At 49.6% G+C, this 25,114-nt stretch overlaps 1 protein-coding gene across 1 annotated transcript in view; it reads right to left on the bottom strand.

Moving 5' to 3' along the window:
• Positions 1–22,327, bottom strand: part of LOC134341227 (netrin-3-like) — a 426,911-nt gene extending 404,584 nt beyond the window's left edge. The window contains exons 1-2 of the mRNA XM_063039061.1: positions 22,218–22,327; positions 9,221–10,228 (exon numbers count right to left, since the gene is read on the bottom strand). Coding sequence (XP_062895131.1) covers positions 9,221–10,196 — 976 coding nt within the window. The 5' untranslated portion in view covers positions 10,197–10,228; positions 22,218–22,327. The remainder of the gene's footprint in view (positions 1–9,220; positions 10,229–22,217) is intronic.
• Positions 22,328–25,114: the final 2,787 nt, after the last annotated feature.

Here is a 25,114-nt window from a genome sequence, read left to right as displayed (position 1 = left end):
CTCTTCTCCCCCCCACCCACATTGAGCAAAAGACAAAAAAAGTCTGAAAGTGTGTACCACCAGGCTCAGGGACAGCTTCTATCCCACTGTTATAGGACTATGGAATGACTCCCTAGTACAATGGAGAAAAGAGAATTACAGAGGCATGACAGAGGAGTGGGCCAAAATTGGTTGGAAAAGCACACTGGCAGGGATGATGGAACAGCAACAATGACTGGAGTTTCTGGAAGTAATTCGGAAGGCACAGGATATATACATCCCAAAGAGGAAGAAGTATTTTAAAGGAAAGATGACACAACCGTAGCTAACAAGAGAAGTCAAAACCAACATAAAAGCCAAAGGGAGGGCATATAATAGAGCAAAACTTATTGGGAAGTTAGAGGATTAGGAAGCTTTTAAAAACCCAGAGAACACAACTAAAAAAGTAATTAAGAAGTTAAAGATGAAATACGAAAATAAGCTAGCCAATAATATTAAAGAGGATACCAAAAGTTTCTTCAGAATTAGAATCAGAATCAGGTTTATTATCACCAGCATGTGACGTGAAATTGGTTAACTTAACAGTAGCATTTCAATGCAATACATAATCTAGAAGAGAAAAATAATAAAATACAAATAATAATAATAATAAACAAGTAAATCAATTACAGTATATGTATATTGAATAAATTTAAAAACAGGCAGAAAAACAGAAATACTGTGTATTAAAAAAGTGAGATACAGTCAGACATGCAATCAGATCAATGGGGGTTGCTAAACCTGATGACTTGGTGAGAGAAGTTGTCCCATAGCCTGTTGGTCCTGGCCTTAATGCAGTACCGTTTGCCATATGGAAGCAGCTGAAATAGTCTGTGGTTGGGGTGGCCGGAGTCCTTGATGATCGTCAGGGCCCTTCTTACACACCTACTGCTGTAAATGTCCTGAATAGAGGAAAGTTCACACCCACCAATGCGCTAAGCTGTCCACACCACTCTCTGCAGTGCCCTGCAATTAAGGGTAGTACACTTCCGTACCAGGCAATAACACAGCCGGTGAGGATGCTCTTGATGGTCCTGAGGATTTGGGGACTCATGCCAAACTTTTTCTGCTGTCTGAGGTGAAAGGGGCACTGTTGTGCTTTTTTTCACCACAACCGGTATGTACAATTCCAGGTAAGAATCTACTCAGCCTCCTAACTACAGTCCCATTGATGTCAATAAGCGCTAGCCTGTCTCTATTCCTCTTGTAATCCATGATCAACTCAAGAGAAATTAGGGATAATATCAATTCCAAAGAAGTAGCATACAAATTAGCCAGAGAAAGTGGCTCACCTGAGGACTGGGAGAAATTCAGAGTTCAGCAGAGGAGGACAAAGGGCTTAATTAGGAAGGGGAAAAAAGATTATGAGAGAAAACTGGCAGAGAACATAAAAACGGACTGTAAAAGCTTTTATAGATATGTAAAAAGGAAAAGACTGATAAAGACAAATGTAGGTCCCCTGCAAACAGAAACAGGTGAATTGATTATGGGGAGCAAGGACATGGCAGACCAATTGAATAATTACTTTGGTTCTGTCTTCACTAAGGAGGACATAAATAATCTTCCAGAAATAGTAAGGGACAGAGGGTCCAGTGAGATGGAGGAACTGAGCGAAATACATGTTAGTAGGGAAGTGGTGTTAGGTAAATTGAAGGGATTGAAGGCAGATAAATCCCCGGGGCCAGATGGTCTGCATCCCAGAGTGCTTAAGGAAGTGGCCCAAGAAATAGTGGATGCATTAGTGATAATTTTTCAAAACTCGTTAGATTCTGGACTAGTTCCTGAGGATTGGAGGGTGGCTAATGTAACCCCACTTTTTAAAAAAGGAGGGAGAGAGAAACCGGGGAATTATAGGCCGGTTAGCCTAACGTCAGTGGTGGGGAAATTGCTGGAGTCAGTTATCAAGGATGTGATAACAGCACATTTGGAAAGCGGTGAAATGATCGGACAAAGTCAGCATGGATTTGTGAAAGGAAAATCATGTCTGACGAATCTCATAGAATTTTTTGAGGATGTAACTAGTAGAGGGGATAGGGGAGAACCAGTGGATGTGGTATATTTGGATTTTCAAAAGGCTTTTGACAAGGTCCCACACAGGAGATTAGTGTGCAAACTTAAAGCACACGGTATTGGGGGTAAGGTATTGGTGTGGGTGGAGAATTGGTTAGCAGACAGCAAGCAAAGAGTGGGAATAAACGGGACCTTTTCAGAATGGCAGGCGGTGACTAGTGGGGTACCGCAAGGCTCAGTGCTGGGACCCCAGTTGTTTACAATATATATTAATGACTTGGATGAGGGAATTAAATGCAGCATCTCCAAGTTTGCGGATGACACAAAGCTGGGTGGCAGTGTTAGCAGTGAGGAGGATGCTAAGAGGATGCAGGGTGACTTGGATAGGTTGGGTGAGTGGGCAAACTCATGCCAGATGCAATTTAATGTGGATAAATGTGAAGTTATCCACTTTGGTGGCAAAAATAGGAAAACAGATTATTATCTGAATGGTGGCCGATTAGGAAAAGGGGAGGTGCAACGAGACCTGGGTGTCATTATACACCAGTCATTGAAAGTGGGCATGCAGGTACAGCAGGCGGTGAAAAAGGCGAACGGTATGCTGGCATTTATAGCGAGAGGATTCGAGTACAGGAGCAGGGAGGTACTACTGCAGTTGTACAAGGCCTTGGTGAGACCACACCTGGAGTATTGTGTGCAGTTTTGGTCCCCTAATCTGAGGAAAGACATCTTTGCCATAGAGGGAGTACAAAGAAGGTTCACCAGATTGATTCCTGGGATGGCAGGTCTTTCATATGAAGAAAGACTGGATGAACTGGGCTTGTACTCGTTGGAATTTAGAAGATTGAGGGGGGATCTGATTGAAACGTATAAGATCCTAAAGGGATTGGACAGGCTAGATGCGGGAAGATTGTTCCCGATGTTGGGGAGGTCTAGAACGAGGGGTCACAGTTTGAGGATAGAGGGGAAGCCTTTTAGGACCGAGGTTAGGAAAAACTTCTTCACACAGAGAGTGGTGAATCTGTGGAATTCTCTGCCACAGCAAACTGTTGAGGCCAGTTCATTAGCTATGTTTAAAAGGAAGTTAGATATGGCCCTTGTGGCTACAGGGGTCAGGGGGTATGGAGGGAAGGCTGGGTTCTGAGTTGGATGATCAGCCATGATCATAATAAATGGCGGTGCAGGCTCGAAGGGCCGAATGGCCTACTCCTGCACCTATTTTCTATGTTTCTATGTAACTCCTTGATTTTTTTTTGACATTGAGGGAGAGATTCTTGGCAAACTGGGAGGTCTGAAGGTAGATAAGTCACCTGGACTAGATGATTGTACACCCCAGGGTTCTGAAAGAGGTAGCTGAAGCATTAGTAATGATCTTTTAAGAATTAATAGACTTTGGAATGGATCGAGAAGACTGGAAAGTTGCAAATGTCACTCCAATATTCAAGAAGGGAGAGAGCCAGAAGAAAGGAAACTATAGGCCAGTTAATCTGACCTCAGTGGTTGGGAAGATGTTGGAGTTTATTATTAAGGATAAGGTCTCAGGGTATACATGGAGGTACATGATAAAATAGGCTGTTGTCAGTATGGTTTCCTCAAAGGAAAACCTTAACATACAAATCTTTTGGAATTCTTTGAAGAAAGACAAAGGAGAATCTGTTGATGTTGTGTACTTGGATTTACAGAAAGCCTTTGATAGGGTGTCACACATGAGGCTGCTTAACAATCTATGAGCTCATGGTATGACAAGGAAGATTCTAGCATGGATAAAGTAGTGGCTGATTGACAGGTGCAAAGAGTGGCAATAAAGGGAGCCTTTTCTGACTGGTTGCCGGTGACGAGTGGTGTTCCACAATGGTCTGTGTTGGAACTGACTGTTTTTACGTTATGTGTCAATGATTTGGATGATCGAAATGAGGCTTTGTTGCAAAGTTTGCAGATGATATGAAGATTGGTGGTGGGCAGGTGGTTTTGAGGAAGTAGGGAGGCTATAGAAGGCCATATAATTAGGAAAATGGACAAACTTTTAGATGGAATATAGTGTCAGGAAGTGTATGGTCATCCACTTTGGTAGAAGAAAGGAAAGTGTAGACTATTTTCTAAATGGAAAGAAAATACAAAAAAACTGAGGTGCAAAGGAATTTGGGAGTCCATGTACGGATTCCCTAAAGCATAATTCACAGGTTAGGTCTGCGGTGAGGAAGGCAAATGCAACATTAGCATTAATTTCAGGATAGAATATAAAAAGCAAGGATGTAATGCTGAGACCTTATAAAGCACTGGTGAGGCCTCACTTGGAGTATTATGAGCAGTTTTGTGCCCGTTATCTGAGAAAGGGTGTGCTGACGCTGGAGGGTTCAAAAGAAGTTCACAAAAATGATTCCAGGACTGAATGACTTGTCATACGAGGAGGGTTTGATGCCCCTGGCCTGTATTCACTAGAATTCAGAAGAATGAGGGGCGGCCTCATTGAAACCTATTGAATGGTGAAAGGCCTTGATAGAGTGGATGTGGGGAGGATGTTTCCTATGGTGGGAGAGTCCAAGACCAGAATACACAGCCTCAGAATAGAGGGGCATCCTTTTAGAATGGAGAGGAAGAGGAATTTCTTCAGCCAAAAAGTGAAGAAACCTGCCACAGGCAGCTGTGGAGGTCAAGTCTTTCTGTATATTTAAGGTAAAGGTTGACAGATTCTTGATTCAGGCCATGAAGGGATACAGAGAGAAGGCAGAAGATTGGGGCTGAGAGGAAAATTGGACCAGTCTTGATGAAATGGCAGAGCAAACTCGATAGGCCAAATACCCTAATTCTGCTCCTATATTTTATGGTCTTAGTCTTAACCTAGATGGCCAAGGCTTCGCTTCCTTCTCTCTGTACTCCACATTCCTAACCATGAAGATTAATCTTTCCAGCAGCCTCTTCATTTGCACAGTCTAATTGGTTTCAGACTCTCAAATCTATTCTCTTCTCAAAGCTTTGCCATTCCTCATTCTTTATAAACTATTTCTTGACTCCAGTAGAGAGGCCATAGACCACATTGACCCCACATGTCCCTATTTCCCATTCACATCCTCCATGTCCCAAATAAACTTCCTCCTTCCCTCTACACTACTTCCTGCCACCAATGGTGCTTCAAACTTTCACAGGCACATTAAAGTTGAAATAATTCTTGAATGTTTGATGCTTTTGAGCAGATTCTGGAGGGCTGATCAGTCTGATGCTGTCACTCAAAGCACTGACTCCATCTCTGGGTGGGACCTACACTGTGGCTGCTCTCTCACCAATCCCACATCCCACCTCCCCAATCCCACAGGCACCTGCTGAAACCCCCCCTCCCCGATCCCACAGGCACCTACTGAAACCCCCCCTCCCCGATCCCACAGGCACCTACTGAAACCCCCCCCCATCCCACAGGCACCCACTGAAACCCCCTCCCCGATCCCACAGGCACCTACTGAAACCCCCCCTCCCCGATCCCACAGGCACCTACTGAAACCCCCTCTCCCCGATCCCACAGGCACCTACTGAAACCCCCTCTCCCTGATCCCACAGGCACCTACTGAAACCCACCTCCCCAATCCCACAGGCACCTACTGAAACCCCCTCTCCCCGATCCCACAGGCACCTACTGAAACCCCCTCTCCCCGATCCCACAGGCACCTATTGAAACCCCAGCCCCATCCCACAGGCACCTACAGAAACCCCCCTCCCTGATCCCACAGGCACCTACTGAAACCTCCCCTCCCCGATCCCACAGGCACCTACTGAAACCCCCTCTCCCCAATCCCACAGGCACCTACTGAAACCCCCCTCCTTGATCCCACAGGCACCTACTGAAACCCCCTCTCCCCGATCGCACAGGCACCTACTGAAACCCCACCTCCCCAATCCCACAGGCACCTACTGAAACCCCCCTCCCCGATCCCACAGGCACCTACTGAAACCCCCCCCCATCCCACAGGCACCCACTGAAACCCCCCTCCCCGATCCCACAGGCACCTACTGAAACCCCCCCTTCCCGATCCCACAGGCACCTACTGAAAAGCCCCTCCCCGATCCCACTGGCACCTACTGAAACCCCACCTCCCCAATCCCACAGGCACCTGCTGAAACCCCCCCTCCCCAATCCCACAGGCACCTACTGAAACCCCCCCTCCCCGATCCCACAGGCACCTACTGAAACCCCCCTCCCCGATCCCACAGGCACCTACTGAAACCCCCGCCCCCCGATCCCACAGGCACCTACTGAAACCCCCCCCATCCCACAGGCACCCACTGAAACCCCCCTCCCCGATCCCACAGGCACCTACTGAAACCCCCCCTCCCCGATCCCACAGGCACCTACTGAAAACCCCCTCCCCGATCCCACAGGCACCTACTGAAACCCCACCTCCCCCATCCCACAGGCACCTGCTGTAACCCCCCCTCCCCGATCCCACAGGCACCTACTGAAACCCCCCCTCCCCGATCCCACAGGCACCTACTGAAACCCCCTCTCCCCCATCCCACAGGCACCTACTGAAACCCCCCCTCCCCGATCCCACAGGCACCTACTGAAACCCCCTCTCCCCAATCCCACAGGCACCTACTGAAACCCCCCCCCACCATCCCACAGGCACCTATTGAAACCCCACCTCCCCGATCCCACAGGCACCTACTGAAACCCCCCCCCGCCGATCCCACAGGCACCTACTGAAACCCCCTCCCCCCCTCCCCGATCCCACAGGCACCAACTGAAACCCCCCTCCCCCCATCCCACAGGCACCTACTGAAAGACCCTCTCCCTGATCCCACAGGCACCTACTGAAACCCCCTCTCCCCGATCGCACAGGCACCTACTGAAACCCCCCTCCCCGATCCCACAGGCACCTACTGAAACCCCACCTCCCCAATCCCACAGGCACCTACTGAAACCCCCCTCCCCGATCCCACAGGCACCTACTGAAACCCCCGCCCCCCGATCCCACAGGCACCTACTGAAACCCCCCCCATCCCACAGGCACCCACTGAAACCCCCCTCCCCGATCCCACAGGCACCTACTGAAACCCCCCCTCCCCGATCCCACAGGCACCTACTGAAAACCCCCTCCCCGATCCCACAGGCACCTACTGAAACCCCACCTCCCCAATCCCACAGGCACCTGCTGAAACCCCCCCTCCCCGATCCCACAGGCACCTACTGAAACCCCCCCTCCCCGATCCCACAGGCACCTACTGAAACCCCCCTCCCCGATCCCACAGGCACCTACTGAAACCCCCACCCCCCGATCCCACAGGCACCTACGGAAACCCCCCCCATCCCACAGGCACCCACTGAAACCCCCCTCCCCGATCCCACAGGCACCTACTGAAACCCCCCCTCCCCGATCCCACAGGCACCTACTGAAAACCCCCTCCCCGATCCCACAGGCACCTACTGAAACCCCACCTCCCCAATCCCACAGGCACCTGCTGAAACCCCCCCTCCCCGATCCCACAGGCACCTACTGAAACCCCCCCTCCCCGATCCCACAGGCACCTACTGAAACCCCCTCTCCCCAATCCCACAGGCACCTATTGAAACCCCCCCTCCCCGATCCCACAGGCACCTACTGAAACCCCCTCTCCCCAATCCCACAGGCACCTACTGAAACCCCCCCCCCACCATCCCACAGGCACCTACTGAAACCCCACCTCCCCGATCCCACAGGCACCTACTGAAACCCCCCCCCCGCCGATCCCACAGGCACCTACTGAAACCCCCTCCCCCCCTCCCCGATCCCACAGGCACCAACTGAAACCCCCCTCCCCCCATCCCACAGGCACCTACTGAAAGACCCTCTCCCTGATCCCATAGGCACCTACTGAAACCCCCTCTCCCTGATCCCACAGGCACCTACTGAAACCCCCCTCCCCACCATCCCACAGGCACCTACTGAAACCCCCCCTCCCCGATCCCACAGGCACCTACTGAAACCCCCTCTCCCCAATCCCACAGGCACCTACTGAAACCCCCACTCCCCACCATCCCACAGGCACCTACTGAAACCCCACCTCCCCGATCCCACAGGCACCTACTGAAACCCCCTCCCCCCCTCCCCGATCCCACAGGCACCTACTGAAACCCCCCTCCTTGATCCCACAGGCACCTACTGAAAGACCCTCTCCCTGATCCCACAGGCACCTACTGAAACCCCCTCTCCCTGATCCCACAGGCACCTACTGAAACCTCCCCTCCCCACCATCCCACAGGCACCTACTGAAACCCCCTCTCCCCAATCCCACAGGCACCTACTGAAACCCCCCCTCCCCACCATCCCACAGGCACCTACTGAAACCCCCTCTCCCCAATCCCACAGGCACCTACTGAAACCCCCTCTCCCTGATTCCACAGGCACCTACCTGAAACCCCCTCCCCCCAATCCCACAGGCACCTACTGAAACCCCCCTCCCCCCATCCCACAGGCACTACTGAAACCCCCCTCCCCCCATCCCACAGGCACCTACTGAACCCCCCCCCCCGCCGATCCCACAGGCACCTACTGAAACCCCCCTCCCCCCATCCCACAGGCACCTACTGAAACCACCCCCCATCCCACAGGCACCTACTGAAACTCCCTCCCCCCATCCCACAGTCACCTACTGAAACCCCCTCTCCCGGATCCCACAGGCACCTACTGAAACCCCACCTCCCCGATCCCACAGGCACCTACTGAAACCCCCCTCCCCCCATCCCACAGGCACTACTGAAACCCCCTCTCCCCGATCCCACAGGCACCTACTGAAACCACCCCCCCCCCATCCCACAGGCACCGGGAGTGCCACTGCCTGACAATCACTGTCTGTCTCTTAGCCACTTCATGGAAACAGGAATGAGCTGGATGATGGGTTAGTGTTGGGTTGGTGTTCACCCTGGGAGATGGGACAGAGTTGGGAGTACGGTGCTGACTTGGTGATGGTGGGACAGTGCTGGATTGGCATTGACTCAGGTGGTGGAATAGTGTTGGAAGGATAATGTTGACCCTGCGTGGTGGGACAGAACTAGGAGAAAGGTGATGGGACAATGTTGTTAAGTTGATGTTGACCCAGGTGATGGGAAAGTGTTGGTTTGGGGTTGACGCTGGGTCGTGGGTCAAGGTTGAGAACAGCGTTAACCTTGGGTGAGAGCACATGTTTGACGCTTCCCGATCCGACGCTCTATACCCCTTGCACTTACCCAGGCACTCGTTGGCGTCGCGGGCAGTCGCCCTCTGCCAGGGCCGGTCATAATGGAAGGGTTTGCAGCGATCGCATTCGGCTCCGGCCGTGTTGTGTCTGCAATCACACACCAGGTAGCCGTCCTTGTCGTTCACACAGCGGGACGCGTGGCCGTTACAGCGGCAGCGGCCGCCCACTTGCAGGTCGGCCACCGCGTACTGGAAACTCTCCCGGGACCCGCCGTCGCCCAGTGTGTGTGCCCGGCTGAACACTACTCGGATATCGGTGGCCGTCACCCAATCCTGCAGCACAGGGCTGTTGTCGAAGTCCTGGGCCGAGGGACGGCCGTCCAGCGTGCTGAAGGCGATTAGCCCCCCACTCAGCGGGTACAGGTCAGAGTAGCCGTCCGAACACAAGGCCTCCTGTTCGTTCTGCTTGGTTACGGGCGCCCTGTTGGGCTTATTGTATACCCGACGACACTGCGCGGAGAAGAACTGGTAGGGAACCCAGGTCCGGCCGTAGTCCATCGATTTATAGATGCTCATGGACTCTGGGCGCGGCGAGCAGAATTGCAGGCTCACGTACGTGATCTCGAACTTCTTGTGCAGGGACAGTGTGAGCGTGACGTTGTGCGACGGCTGCGAGAAGCTTTCCGAGCGCCAGCAGCTCAGGTTGTGCGCGTTATTCAGGTCGGTCAAGTAGGCGGTGGGGTGCGCGCTCCTGGGGTCCGAGGCGTCGCAGGTCCGGCACGTCCGGCTGCGGCCGCCCCCTTTTTCTGTTGGGAAGCAGTAGGTGCTGGGCGGCGACCCACACGTGCTGGAAGCCTGCACTTCCCGGCCGAAGCCGGCGTTTACAAAGTCGGGGATGCAGCGCCGGGGTTGCCCTGCCTCGTCGTAGCACGGGTCGGGCTGGCTGTGCTGCGGCGTGAAAATCGCCAGGCTCAGACACGGCTCCAGTAGGCAGGCAAAGACCATCACCCTGCCAAACCATGCCATCCTCGTCCCGGGAGCCCACTGCACTCAGAGACCTGCCAGGAACAAGCAGAACGTATCAAACCACGGCGTCGAACCATTCCGGGTTATAAGGTGGTAATTCTCGTGGGATGGCTGTAGTGTGGTGGATGTAACGTGATGGTTATCATGGGATGGTTGTAGTGATGATTGTAGTGGGATTGTTGTCTTGGGATTTTTGTAGTAGAGATGATTGTCGTGGGATGGTTCTAGTGTGGTTGTAGTCGGAGTGTTGTATGGTTGTATGGTGGTTGTATTGGAATGGTTGAAGTGGGGATGGTTGTAGTGGGATGGTTGCGGAAGGATGGTTTGTCGTGTGGTGGTGATGGGATTGTTATAGTGAGTGGCTGGAGTGGGACAGTTGTAGTGGACTGGTTATAGTGGTATAGTCGTAGTGAGATTGTTGTAGTAGGATTGTTGTTGTGTGGTAGTTGCAAGGTGACAGTTATGTTGGGATGGTTGTAGTGTAGTAGTTGTGGATGGATGGTTGTAATGTGGTAGTTGTAATGTGTTGGTTGTCATGGGATTATTGTATTAGGATCATTGTAGTGTGGTGGTTGAAGTGGGAGTGGTTGTAGTGGGATGGCTGTATTGGAGATGGTTATAGTAGGATGATTGAGGTGTAGTCATTGAAGCAGGGGTGGTTGTAGTGGGATGGCTGTATTGGGGATAGCTATTGTAGGATGGTTGAGGTGTGGTTGTTGAAGTGGGATGGTTGTAGTGTGGTTGTAGAATGGTTGAAGTGAGGATGATTGTAGTGGAATGGTTGTGAATGGATGATTTGTTGTGTGGGGGTTGTAGTGGGATTGTTGTAGTGAGATGGTTGTAGTAGGATGATTGGAGTGGACTGGTTATAGAAACATAGCAAACTTAGAGCACAATACAGGCCCTTCAGCCATGATGTTTGCCAAACATGTGCTTATTTTAGAAATTACCTGGGGTTATGCATGTCCCTTTATTTTTCTATTTATAATGGTATGGTTGTAGTGAGATTGTTGTAGAGGATTGATTGTCGCATGATGGTTGTAATGTGCTGGTTATAATGGGATTTTTGTATTGGGATGGTTGTAGAAGTGGGAATGATTATAGTGGGAGGATTGTAATGTGGTAGTTGTAGTGGGATGGCTGTAGTGGAATGGTTATAGTTTAATGGTTCTAGTGTGGTGGGTATCATAGGACTGTTGTATTGGGATAATTATAGTGTGGTAGTTGAAGTGGGATGGTTGTATTGGGGATGAATATTGTAGGATGATTGTAATGGGGTGGTTGCAGAGTGGTCACTGAAGTGGGATAGTTGTGTGGTGCTTATAGTAGGATGGTTGTAGTGTGGTGATTGTATAGTGGTTGCAGTAGAATTGTGTTGAGATGGTTGTAGTTTTAGTGGGATGATTGTAGTGTGGTATTAGTAGTATGGTGCTTGTATTGGAATGGTTGTAGTGTGATCATTCTAATAGAGTGGTTGTATTGTAATAGTTGTAGTCTGGTGGTTGTAGTGTAGAGGCTGTAGTCTGGTAGTTGTAGTGGAGAAGGCTGTGGTGCAATGGTTTCAGTGGGATGGTTGCAGTGTAGTGGATGTAGTTAGTCATTCTACAGTGGCAGTTGCAGTGGGATTGTTGTGTTGGGATCGTTGTAGTGGGGATGGTTGTGCAATGGTTGAGGAGTGATGGTTAAACTTTGGTGGGTATAGTCTGGAGATTATGGTGTGTGTAATGTGGTTGTAGTGAAATTGTAATGTTGGAGTGTGATGGTTGTAGTCTGGTGGTTCTAACATGATAGTTGTAGTGGCATAGTTATAGGATGGCCATTGTAATAGGGTGGTTGTAGTGGGACACTTGTATTGGGGATGGTTGTTGTATGATGGCGGTCTAGTGGTGGCTGTAGTGGAATGGTTATAGTGGGATGGCTGTAGTGTGATGGTTTGGTGGGGTTGATTGTCTTGAGTTTGTTGTATTTGGATGGTTGCAGTGAGATGGTTGTAGTAAGGTGAAGTAGTGGGTTGAGTATAGTGTGATGGTTGTAGTAAGGTGGATGTAATATGGTCACTGTAGTTGGATCATTGTAGCATGATGGGTGCAATGTGGTGGTTGTAGTAGGATAGTTGTACTGGAGATGGTTCTAGTGGAATGTTTGTAGTGTGATAGTTATAGTGAGATGTTTGTAGTCAGAAGGTTATCGTGGGGTGGTTGTAGTGTGATGGGTGTAGTGTGATGGTTGTATTCTGATGGTTGTAGTGAGATGGTTGTAGTGTAGTGGTTGTAGTGAGATTGGTCTGGTGTGATTTTAGTGTGATGATTGTCGTGCAATGGTTGTGGTTGGATGGTTGTAGTGTGGTGGTTGTAGTTTGGTGAATATAGTGGAACAGTTGTGGGTTGGTGTAGTTTGGTAGCATTGTGATCATTGTAGTGGGTTGGTTGTAGTGTGGTGGTTGTAGTGAGATAGTTGTAGTGTGATGGTTGTATTGGGATATTTGTAGTGGGGATGGTTGTAGTGTGATAATAGCATGATTGTAGTGTGGTGGTTCTAGTGTGATATAGTGGGATGGTGTAGTTTGGTGGTTGTAGTGAGATGGTTGTAATGCATGGCTGTAGTGGGGAATCTTGTAGTGGGATGGTTCTAGTGAAATGTTTGTATTGGGGATATTTGTAGTGTGGTGGCTGTAGTGGGATGAATATAGCAGAATAGTTGTAGTGCCGTGGTTTGGTGGAATTGGTTTTATTAGGTGTGTTGTATTTGGATGGTTGCAGTGGGATAATTGTAGAGTGGTGGCTGTAGTGGATTGATTGTAGTGAGATGTTTGTAGTGGAATGGTTGTAACATGGAGGTTGTAGTGGAATTGGTATAGTGTTATGGTTGCAATGTTGTGGTTGTAGTAGGATAGTTGTGGTGGGGGTGGTTCTTGTGGGATGGTTCCAGTGGGATGCTTGTAGTTTGTTGGGTGTAGTTCAGTAGTTTTAGTGTGGTGGTTGTAATGGGATGACTGTAGTGAGATAGCTCTATTGTGATAATTGTGGTGGGATGGTTATAATATGGTAGTTGTAGTGGGATTGTTGTAGTTGTATGATGATTGCAATGTGGTGGTTGTAGTAGGATGGCTGTAGTGGGGATGGTTCTAGTGGTATGGCTCTAGTGGGATGGTTGTAGAGGGATGGTTGTAGTGTGATGGCTGTAGTGGGATTGTTGTGTGATGGATGCAATGCTTTTGTAGTGGGATGGTGCTAGTGGGATTGTTCTAGTAGGAAGGGTGTAGTATAATGGTTGTTGTGGGATGGTTGTAGCTTGTTGGTTGTAGTGGGATGGCTGTAGTGTATATGGCTCTATTGAGGTCATTGTAGTGGGATGCTTGTAGCGTGATGGTTGTAGATCGGTAGTTACATAGAACATAGAAATTTACAGCACATTACAGACCCTTCGGCCCACAATGTTGTGCCAACCATGTAACCTACTCTAGAGACTCCCTAGAATCTCCCTACTGCATAGCCCATTATTTTCTAAACTCTTAAAAGACCCTATTGTATCTGCCTCCACTACAGTCACTGACAGTGCATTCCATGCACCCACCACGCTCTGTGTGAAAAACCTACCCCTGATATCCCATCTCTACTTACTTCCAAGCACCTTAAAACTATGCTCCCTCGTGATAGCCATTTCAGCCCTGGGAAAAAGCCTCTGGCTATCCACATGATCAATGCCTCTCATCATTGTATACACCTCTATCAGGTCACCTCTCATCCTCCGTTGCTTCAAGGAGTAAAGGCCAAGTTCACTCAACCTAATCTCATAAGGTACATCCTCCAACCCAGGCAACATTGTTGTAAATATCCTCTGCACTCTTGCTATAGCATCCATATCCTTCCTGTAGTGAGGTGGCTAGACTTACACAATATGCTAAGTAGGGTCTGATCCTAATCAGATCATGTTTCTCAAATGCTTATAAATCCTGTCTCTCAGGATCTTCTCCAACAACTCGCCCACCACTGAATTAAGACTCACTGGTCTATAATCTTCTGGGTTATCTCTACTCCCTTTCTTGAACAAAGTAACAACATTCACAACCCTCCACTCCTCCAGAACCTCTCCCATCCCCATCATCATTGCTGGAGGCAATCTTCTCCCTCACTTTCCACAGTAGCTTGGGGTATGTCTCGTCCGGGCCCGGTGACTTATCTAACTTGGTGCTTTTCAAAAGCTCCAGCACAATCTTCTTTCTTAATGTCTATATACTCAAGCATTTCAGTCCATTGTAAGTCATCCCCACAATTGCCAAGGTTCTTTTTCCTGCTGATTACTGAAGCAAAGTATTCATTAAGTTCCTCCACTACCTCCTCCAACTCCATGCACTAGTTTCCACTTTCACTCCTGATTGGTCCCAGTCTCACACGGCTCATCATCTTGTTCTTCACATACTTGTAGAATTCCTTGGGGTTTTCCTTAATCCTGCTCGCCAAGGCCTTCTCATGGCCCCTTCTAGCTCTCCTAATTTCATTCTTAAGCTCCTTCCTGGCAAACTTGTAATTTTCTAGAACTCTATCACTACCTAGTTTTATGAAATTTTCATAAGTTTTTCTTTTCTTTTCTGCTTAACTAGACTTTCCACAGCGTTCGGTTATAGTGAGATGGTTGCAGTCTGGTGATTGTACTGGGATTGTTGTATTAGCATGGTAGTAGTGGAATGGTTGTAGTGTGGCTGTTGTAGTTTGGTAGTTGTAGTGTGATGGTTGTATTGTGATCATTGTGGTGGGATGGTTGTGTGATTCTAATGGGATGATTGTAGTGATTGTTGTGGGATGGTTGTAGTGTGGTAATTGTAGTTTGGTGGTTATAATGGAATAGTTGTGGGATGGTTGTAGTATGGTGGTCATATAGTGATCATTGTAGTGGGAATAGTTGTAGTAGAATGGTTTTAGTGTGATGGCTGAAGTGTTGTGGTTGTGGTATGGTTGTGATATGGCAGTTGTAGTGGTATGACTGTAGTGGCATGGTTATAGTGTGTAGGTTGTGATGGAATGGTTGTCATGGTGGTTCTAGTGAGATGGTTGTAGTAGGGTGGTTGTTGTATGGGTGATTGTAGTGTGATGGCTGTAGTGTGGTGTTTGCAGTGGGATGTTTGTATTGGGGATAGTTATAGTGGAATGGTTGTCGTGTGGTGATTTAGTGGGTTTGGTTGTATTAGGTTTGTTGTATTTGGGTGGTTGTAGTAGGATGGTTGTAGTGTGCTGGGTGTAGTGGGTTGGCATGTGTTGTATCTAGTGGGATGGTTATAATATGGTGGTTGTAGTGGGATTGTTGTACTGTGGTTGTAGGATCATTACAGTGGGGATGGTTGTAGTGGGATGATGATAGTAGGATGAGTGCAGTGTAATGGTTGTAGTGGAATGGGTGTGGGATGGTTGAAGAGTGATTGTAGTTGGTGTTTATAGTGGAATAGTTGTAGTGAGATGGCTGTAGTGTGGTGGTTGTACTGTGATGGATGTAGTGGGATGCTTGTAGAGGGATTTTAGTGGGATGGTTGTAGTGTGATATTTGTAGTGTGGTTCTAGTGTGATCATTGTAGTGGGTTGGTTGTAGTGTGGATGGTTGTACTGGGGATGATTGTAGTGAGATGGTTGTGGTGGGATGGTTATAGTGGGATGATTATAGTGTGATAGTTGTAGTGGGGATGGTTGGTATGGCTTGGTTGTTGTGGGGTGATTGTAGTGAGACATTTATGGAGAGGTGGCTGCTGTGGGATTGCCGTAGTGTGCTGGTTGCAGTGTGGTGGCTGCAGTGGGGGGGTTGGAGTGAGATGGTTGTAGTGTAGTTGTTGTAGTGAGATGGTTGTAGTAGGTCACACAGCCAATTTGGTGCTGGTCACAGCTCTAGCTTTTGTTGCTCCTCTCCTTCAGCAGTAGTCACACCCTGCAGGGACAGGTACTGTGCCTTCTATCTTCTAACATACTGAAGCTTTCTTCACCTTATCACTAATGAGGAGATTGCTTCCTTGCCTCTGTGGCACTGAATGCCTAGCTGTACATATAGAAAATTGTTTTTAAAACAATGACGTTTTTCCAGATGTATGTGACTTGAAGTTAAACAGACATAAGTTTGTGTCCAAACCAGCTGAAATTAAACACAATTCTTGAGAGGAAGGGAGGTTAGATTATTTAAAGTCTTGTCTAATAACACTGGCAAAATCACAGTGTGTGTGTCAAGTACAAGACACAGCAGAAAGTACTACCTCCCATTATTGAGTCAATACCATTAGCAAAATCACAGTGTGTCAGGCACCAGACCCAGCAGAAAGTACTGCCACCCTTTATTGAGTCAATAACATTGGATGAATAGCTTAGATTTGTTCTAGTTCCTGTGGTTGCAAGAGAGAAAAATCAGCCAGTCACCAGTCTGCATGAATAAGCATGTGGATCAGCAGTAAACTAGATTGAATTGGCACATGACTGGGGACTCTGCAATCTGCAATGTCACAGAGGAAGAGGTCGAGAAAAAATTGGCAGGACTGTAAGGAGGAGCACAAATCAGTGATCTAATGAATGAGATTACATTTGAGATCATGGCCAGTGGAGTGAAGTGTAAATAATTAGAAAGTGTTGAAATTACAGCATGCGGGAATGGATGTGTGACAACGTCTTCTCTTTGTATTCATTTTTTGGGCTGTGAGTATCCTTGGCCAGGCTAGAATTTAATGTTCAATCGGCTTTGTCCTCAGAATAAACTGTCAAATTTGCTCAAGTTCTTCAAGGAACAAATGGAGTGTCAGGAAATGTAGAGGATGCTTGACCCCAAAGCAGAGCAGCAACGAAGATTCAGGAGTGAATGGTAACATTAATAATAGACCGCAAAATAGCAAGCCACAAGGGACGACAAAACTAGAGAGAATGGATATTAAACACACCAGACAACAAGGTAAACTTTAGGCAGGAAGAGTACGTAGAGAGTCAAGGGAAGTGAAGAATGTGGTCAATTGCTAAAAATACAAAGACACGTCATAAGACCGTAAGATACTGGATCAGAATTAGGCCAGTTGACCCATCAAGTTGCATCTAGCAAGCTGTGAGGGCACAGCCTGTAACTGTACAATTTTGCAGGCTAGGATAGGTTAAATGATTGAGTAAGCAGTGATAGATGGGGTACCTGTGTCACTTTGAATAGAGTTAGAGTTAGGTATTATTTAAACTGTGTGAGACCAGAAGATGTGGTATAAAGAATTGGATCTCCCAGAACCTGGAGCATAAAATGTTGACATGCAGGTAAATAGTCTGAGCGGATAATAGCGTGATGGCCTTTACTGCAAGTAGGAAAGGTTTGATGTGAATTTACTATGTGCTAGTGCAACCAAACCTGAAACATCTCATGCCTATTGGTTAAAGAAAAATGTGTTTGCATCAGAGATTAGTCTGGCTCCTGGGCGGTGAAGCGACAAAAGCTGAGCAAGTTGAAACTATTCATATTCGAGTTTAGAAGAATGAGAGATGATTTGAGGGGAATTGAAGTTGGAAACATCAAATTAATGGGTCATGCATTTCATACAGACATGAGAAGGAATTTCCTCTCTCACAGGATCATCACACTTTGTGATTCTCTGCAAGATGAATATTGAGAGACAATTAATCTATATGGGCTGTGGGAGGGAGTAGTGCACTGTGCTGAGGCCAAGACTAGGTGCACTGTGTGAGCAGGTGTACTGTGTTGTAAAGTGTACCGTGGGGTCCCATGTACTGTGTTGTAAGGAACACTATAAGGTCAGGTGTACTGTGTGGAATAGTGTATTGTGATGACAGGTGCACGATGGGAGCAGGTGTACTGTGTTGTAAAGTGTACCATGGGGTCCCATGTACTGTGTTGTAAGGAACACTATGAGGTCAGGTGTACTGTGTGGAATGGTGTGTTGTGAGGACAGGTGCATTATGGGAGCAGGTGTACTGTGTAGGCATTTACTATGTGGAAAGGTACTATGGAGACAGGTAAGGTCTACCATAGGGTCAGATGCACTCTGGGGGACAGATGTACAGTGGGGGCAGGGGTACTGTGTGGAAAGATGTAAAGTGATGTAAGGTGTACTATGGGAGTAGATGTACTGTGGATGACAGATCTACCATGGTGGACAGGTGTACTGTGAGAGGCAGGTGTAATGTGGGGTCAGGTGGACAGGTCTATCATATGTAGGCACTGTGGGGACAGCTGCACCGGGTGGGGTAAGGTGTACTGGGTGGGATCAGGTGCATTGGGGGGACAGGTGTTCCATGTGGACAAGTACGCTATGGTAGCAAGTGTACTGTGTTGTTAGGTGCACTGTAGGGGGGCCAATGTACTGAAGGGTCAGGTGTACTGGGGGGAAGGTGTACCATATGGACAGGTGTGCTATGGGGACAGCTGTACTATGGCATCAGCTGTACACTAATAGAAAGATATATTGTGAGGACAGGGGCACTGTGGGGAATAGTGTACTGTGAGGGCAGGTGTACTGTGGAAGCATCTACAGTGTGAAAAGGTCTACTGTCTGTAAAGGTTACTGTGGGGACAGGTGTACTGTGAGGGACAGGTATGTGGGGGACAGGTGTACAGTGGGGGTGTCTACAGTGTGGAAAGGGTTCTTTGGGGACAGGTATACTGTGGAGAATGAATGTACCGTGACGGACAGATGTTCTGTGGGGGCAGGAGTACAAAGGTTGAGGGTGTTGTGGATAATGTGGAGGGCTGTCAGGTTACAGTGGGACATTGATAGGAAGCAGAACTGGGCTGAGAAGTGGCAGATGGAGTTCAACCCAGATAAGTGTGAAGTGGTTCATTTCAGTAGCTCAAATATGATGGCAGAATATAGCATTAATGACAAGACGCTTGACAGTGTGGAGGATCAGAGGGATCTTGGGGTCTGAGTCCATAGGACACTCAAAGCTGCTATGCAGGTTGACTCTGTGGTTAAGAAAGCATATGGTGTACTGGCCTTCATCAATCATGGGATTGAGTTCAAGAGCCGAGAGGTAATGTTGCAGCTATATAGGACCCTAGTCAGATCCCACTTGTGCTCATTTCTGGTCACCTCACTACAGGAAGGATGTGGAAGCCATAGAAAGGGTGCAGAGGAGATTTACAAGGATGTTGCCTGGATTGGGAAGCATACCTTATGAGAATAGGTTGAGTGAACTTGGCCTTTTCTCCTTGGAGCGGTGGAAGATGAGAGGTGACCTGATAGAGGTGTATAAGATGATGAGAGGCATTGATTGGGTGGATAGTCAGAGGCTTTTTCCCAGGGCTGAAATGGCTAGTATGAGAGGGCACAGTTTTAAGATGCTTGGAAGTAGGACAGAAGAGATGTCAGGGGTACGTTTTTTACGCAGAGTGATGAGTGCATGGCATGGGCTGCCAGCGGCGGTGGTAGAGGCAGAAGTTATAGGGTCTTTTAAGAGACTCCTGGATGGATACGTGGAGCTTAGAAAAATAGAGGGCTATGGGTAAGCCTAGGTAGTTCTAAGATAAGGACATGTTTGGCACAGCTTTGTGCCTTCACTCCGAAGTCCGGTGCTAATGCCACTACACCACCAGCTGGCTAAGCTGTACATTATAGAGAGGTATATGGTGAGGACCAGACACTGTGGGGGAAGGTGTATATAGGGGACAGGTGCACTGTGGGGGCAGGTTTACTGTGGGGACAGGTGTACTGTGAGATCAGTTGTACACTATAGAGGAGTATATTGTGAGCACCAGACACTGTGAAGGAAGGTGTTCTGTGGGGGGCAGGTGTACTGTGGGGACACATTTACTGTGGGGGGCAGGAGTACTGTGGGGGGCAGGTGTACTGTGGGGACACATTTACAGTGGGGACACATTTACTGTGGGGGACAGGTGTATTGTGATGGACAGGTGCACTGTGGGGGGCAGGTGTACTGTGGGGACACGTTTAAGGTGGGGACACATTTACTGTGGGGGACAGGTGTATTGTGATGGACAGGTGCACTGTGGGGGGCAGGTGTACTGTGGGGACACGTTTAAGGTGGGGACACATTTACTGTGGGGGACAGGTGTATTGTGATGGACAGGTGCACTGTGGGGTCAGGTGTATTGTGTGGACAGGAGTACTGTGTAGAAAGTTGTACTGTGTGAATAAGTATACTGTGTGGGTGGGTTCACTGTGGCGGGCAGCTACGGGAAGAGTTGTAAATTTGCATTTTCTTCTAAAGTTTCAGTGAAGCTTTGTTCATCGTTACCCCAGTAACTTGCAGTAGTCATTATTTCAAAAATGAATAAACACGATTTATTTGCGAGGGGTGGGTGTGATGGGAGGGGGAGGGCAGTGGACAGAATTTAGCCGAAATATCGAGTCTTTGCACGGGTGGGGGACCGGTTGCCCTGGGACACCCTGCAAGTTCCCGGCGCGGGACGGGGTGCGAGGTGGGTCCGGAATTTACTGAGTATATCACAAGAACAACGTGCAAGAAACTAAATCAAAAAAGAGGGTCAGTCAAACAAACTGTGCGCCGAGAGAAATAAACACCACCATAGTACTGGGTTTACTGCAGTTCAGGTATCGCGGGATCCCCGCAATGCGAGTCTCCTATCCCGCGTACCCTGCACTGAGGAGTCGCGTATCCCGGAACCCCGCACTGAGGGGCGCGTATCCCGGGATCCTCGCACTGAGGGGCAGGTATCCTGGGCCCCCCGCACTGAGGGGCAGGTATCCCGAGACCCCCGCACTGAGGGGCAGGTATCCCGGGATCGCCGCACAGAGGGGCAGGTATCCCAGGACCCCCGCACTGAGGGGCAGGTATCCCAGGACCTCCGCACTGAGGGGCAGGTATCCCGGGTTTCCCGCACTGAGGGGCAGGTATCCCGGGTTTCCCGCACTAAAGGGCAGGTATCCCGAGATTCCCGCACTGAAGGGCAGGTATCGGGGATCCCCGCACTGAGGGGCAGGTATCCCGGGACCCCCGCACTGAGGGGCAGGTACCCTGGGACCCCCGCACTTGAGGGGCAGGTATCCCGGGTTTCCCGCACTGAGGGGCAGGTATCTCGGGACTCCAGCACTGAGGGGTAGGTATCCGGGACCCCCGCACTGAGGGCAGGTATCTCGGGATTCCCGCACTGAGGGGCAGGTATCGGGGACCCCCGCACTGAGGGGCAGGTATCCCGGGACCCCCGCACTTGAGGGGCAGGTATCCCGGGTTTCCCGCACTGAGGGGCAGGTATCTCGGGACTCCAGCACTGAGGGGTAGGTATCCGGGACCCCCGCACTGAGGGCAGGTATCTCGGGACCCCCGCACTGAGGGGCAGGTATCTCGGGACTCCAGCACTGAGGGGCAGGTATCCCGGGTTTCCCGCACTGAGGGGCAGGTATCCCGGGATTCCCGCACTGAGTGGCAGGTATCCCGGGACCCCCGCACTGAGGGACAGGTATCCTGGGACCCCCGCACTGAGGGGCAGGTATCCGGGTTTCCCGCACTGAGGGGCAGGTATCTCGGGACTCCAGCACTGAGGGGCAGGTATCCCGGGACCCCCGCACTGAGGGGCAGGTATCCCGGGACCCCCGCACTGAGGGGCAGGTATCCGGGTTTCCCGCACTGAGGGGCAGGTATCTTGGGACTCCAGCACTGAGGGGTAGGTATCCCGGGACTCCCGCACTGATGCTCTGCGGGGTGAGGCGGGGGGTCATGTTTCGCAAGATCTCTGTTCTGTGTGTGACGTGTTCTGGGATCCCAGTACTGAGGGTCTCGTATCCCGGGATCCAGCACTGAGAGGCACTGACACGGACGCCAGGTGACCCCGCTGACCCAGTCACACCGGGCACCGGTCCGGGGACACACCTCGAGGACGGGCACCTGTACGGAGATTGAGGGCAGAGGAAGAGAGGGGTGGTGGAGGTGTCCGAGACGCTCGGAGAACGGGTGAGTACAGAAGCGATTATGATTAAAACAAAGAGCAGATGCTGGAAAGAGCCCGGCGTCGGGAACATGGAGAGAGCGAGTTAGTACAGGGCAGGGGGAGGCCGAGTGGACACATTGCGGGGTCGGAGACACTCACCGACTGTTGATGGAGCCCGTTGCCACCGATGCCGGATAGCGGGCTCGGCGAAGGCACTAGAGCGATGGCTATTCCTCCAGCGGGCGGACGGGCGGGCGGGCGGAGACTGCAATAGCAGTCCGCGGCGTTTGACAGCTTTAAAGGAACTGGCGGGGGGGGGGGGGGGGCGATATATCGCCCAGTGTATGAAAGGCTGCTGCCAGCAAATGAGGCGGCTTCAAACTGCAGAGAGCCGGGAGGGGCCAGAGCACGCAGTCCGCGGAGACCACCCGGCCAGAGAGAGAGAGAGAGAGAGAGAAACAGAGAGAGAGAGAGAGAGAAACAGAGAGAGAGAGAGAGATAGTGAGAGAGGGAGGAGAAAGAGAGAGAGAGGAGAGAGAAACAGAGAGAGTTAGTGAGACATGAGAAAGAGAGATAGTGAGAGAGGAGAGAGAAAGGGGAGGAAAAGTGAGAGTGAGTTGGGGGGTATGCACATAGAACTAGAACCCAGCCAGCAATTGGCCCCTCATCAGTGTGAAAGAGAGAGAGAGAAAAAAACAGAGAGAGGGAGGGAGGGGGAGAGAGAGGGAGAGAAAGAGGGAGGGAGAGGGGAGAGAGGAGAGAGGGGGGAGACAGAGAGATTGAGAGAGGGAGAGAGAAAGGGAATTTGATCCCACCCACGTTTCCCTACCCAGCCACAGAGCGGGATGGGGACGGTAGTGAAGAGGAGATAAGCTGCTAGGTTCAGCATGCCAACCAATTGATCCCAGTAACAGTGGATACCAGCTGCCAGCCCAAGACCTCTGCTCACCATCCCACTCAGGGGCAGGGAGAACAAGAGCTGCTGGAGAATGGAAACCCGCAAGGAGGCAGTTGAGAAACCAATTGTCCAGGAGTATTTCTTCCACCAATCCATTACTAACTAGAGCAAGCAGAAACCATGTCTACACCATCACTCAGAATTTATGCACCACCAGATATTGGGAGGGAGTCCAGCTACCAAAGCATAAGATCCTCAATACCAAAAATCCAGAGGGAGAAACAGAGATCCCCATCCAAGCTGGTTAGAATGTGTAAAGGTACCTGAGCCAAGAACTGTCCATTCCAAAAGGTGAAACTTGTGGACCATTCACCAAGATCTACAAACAAAAGGGTCCAATTTCACCCATTTAAAATCCCGCCAACCTACAAAACCACCCACTGATTCTCAAACCCACCCTCAGCCCTACTCACTGACCTACAAACCCATCATCAACCCCAGCCACTGATCCACAAACGAAAAGTCATCATCACCCACTAATCCACAAACCCACCATCAACCTCACCAACTGTTACACAAACACACCATCAACCCCACCCACTGATGCACTAAACCCAATGTCAAAATCACCCATTGATTCACAAACCCAAGGTCAACACCACCCATTGACACACAGACCACCAATCCCACCCACTGAACCACAAACCCACCGTCACCCCCACCACAGAGTCACAAACCCAACATCAACCCCAAGCACTGATTCGGAAACCCACTGTCAGCCCCACCCACTGATCCACAAACCCAATGTTAACCCAGTGATCCACAAAATTACCTTCAACCCCACCTTCAATGATCCACAAAACTACCTTCATCACCACCAACTGATCCACAAGTGCAACATCAACACCACACACTGATCCACAAACCCAAAATCAACTTCATCCACTGAGAAAAAAAATGTATATCCTACCCGCTAACACACAAATGGTCAACCCCACCCATAGAACCACAAACCCATCATCACCCCCACCACAGGGTCACAAACCCAATGTTAACCCCAAAAACTGATTCAGAGACACAACATCAACCCCACTCACTGATCCACAAACCCACGATCGTCCCCACCCATTGATCCACAAACCTAACGTCAACAACAGCCATGGATCCACCAACCCAACGTCAACTCCACCCATTCAGCTACAAATCCACCAGCAACCCCATCCACTGATCCTTAAACTCAACATCAACTCCACCCAGTGATCCTGAAACTGACCTTCATGTCAATCCTAACTACTGATCCACAAACCCACTTTCTGTGCCAATCACTGATCCACACACAGTCATCACCACCTATTGGTCAACAGGCACATCATCATCCCCACCTACTGATCCACAAACTGTAAATCCCACCTATTGAAATACAAACCACTGTCAACCCCATCCACTAATCCACAAACTCATTGTCAATACTACCCACTGATCCACAAACCCAACGTCAACCCCGACCACTGATTCAGAGACCCACCATCAACCCCACTGACTGATACACAAACTGTCAATCCCACCCACAGAACCACAAATCCACCAGAACCCCCACCCACTGATCCACCAACCCAATGTCAACCACACTCACTGATCCAGAAACCAACCTTCAACATCACCCACTCATACACAAACCCAAGTCAACCTTATCTACTGATCCACAAATGCACTGTCAACCCCACCCACAGAACCACCAATTCACCATCGCCCCCACCAACGAGTCAAAAACCCAACATCAATCCCAACCACTGATACAAAGACCCACCATTAAGCCCTCTCACTGATCCACAAAACCACCAATTGATCCACAAATGCATCAACAGCTCCACCCTCTGATCCATAAACCCACCACCAATCCAACCACCACTCTGCAAACCCACCATCAACACTATCTATTGATCCAGGAACCCACTGTCGAACACACCCACTGATCCACAGAAAGACCATCAACCCCACCCACTAATCCACAAACCCAACATCAACCCCTCTCACTGATTCCAAAACTGAACTTCAACCCCTCCTACTGATACACAAATCGTCAAGCCCAACCATTGAACCACAAGCACACATACATGCCCACCATTGATCCACAAACCCAACATCAACAGCACCGAAT

The sequence above is a fragment of the Mobula hypostoma genome (genome assembly GCF_963921235.1).
Source record: "Mobula hypostoma chromosome 9 unlocalized genomic scaffold, sMobHyp1.1 SUPER_9_unloc_1, whole genome shotgun sequence".
NCBI lineage: Eukaryota > Metazoa > Chordata > Chondrichthyes > Myliobatiformes > Myliobatidae > Mobula > Mobula hypostoma.
The sequence above is the reverse complement of the archived record's forward strand: the minus strand, read 5'-3'. Positions and strand labels throughout refer to the sequence as shown.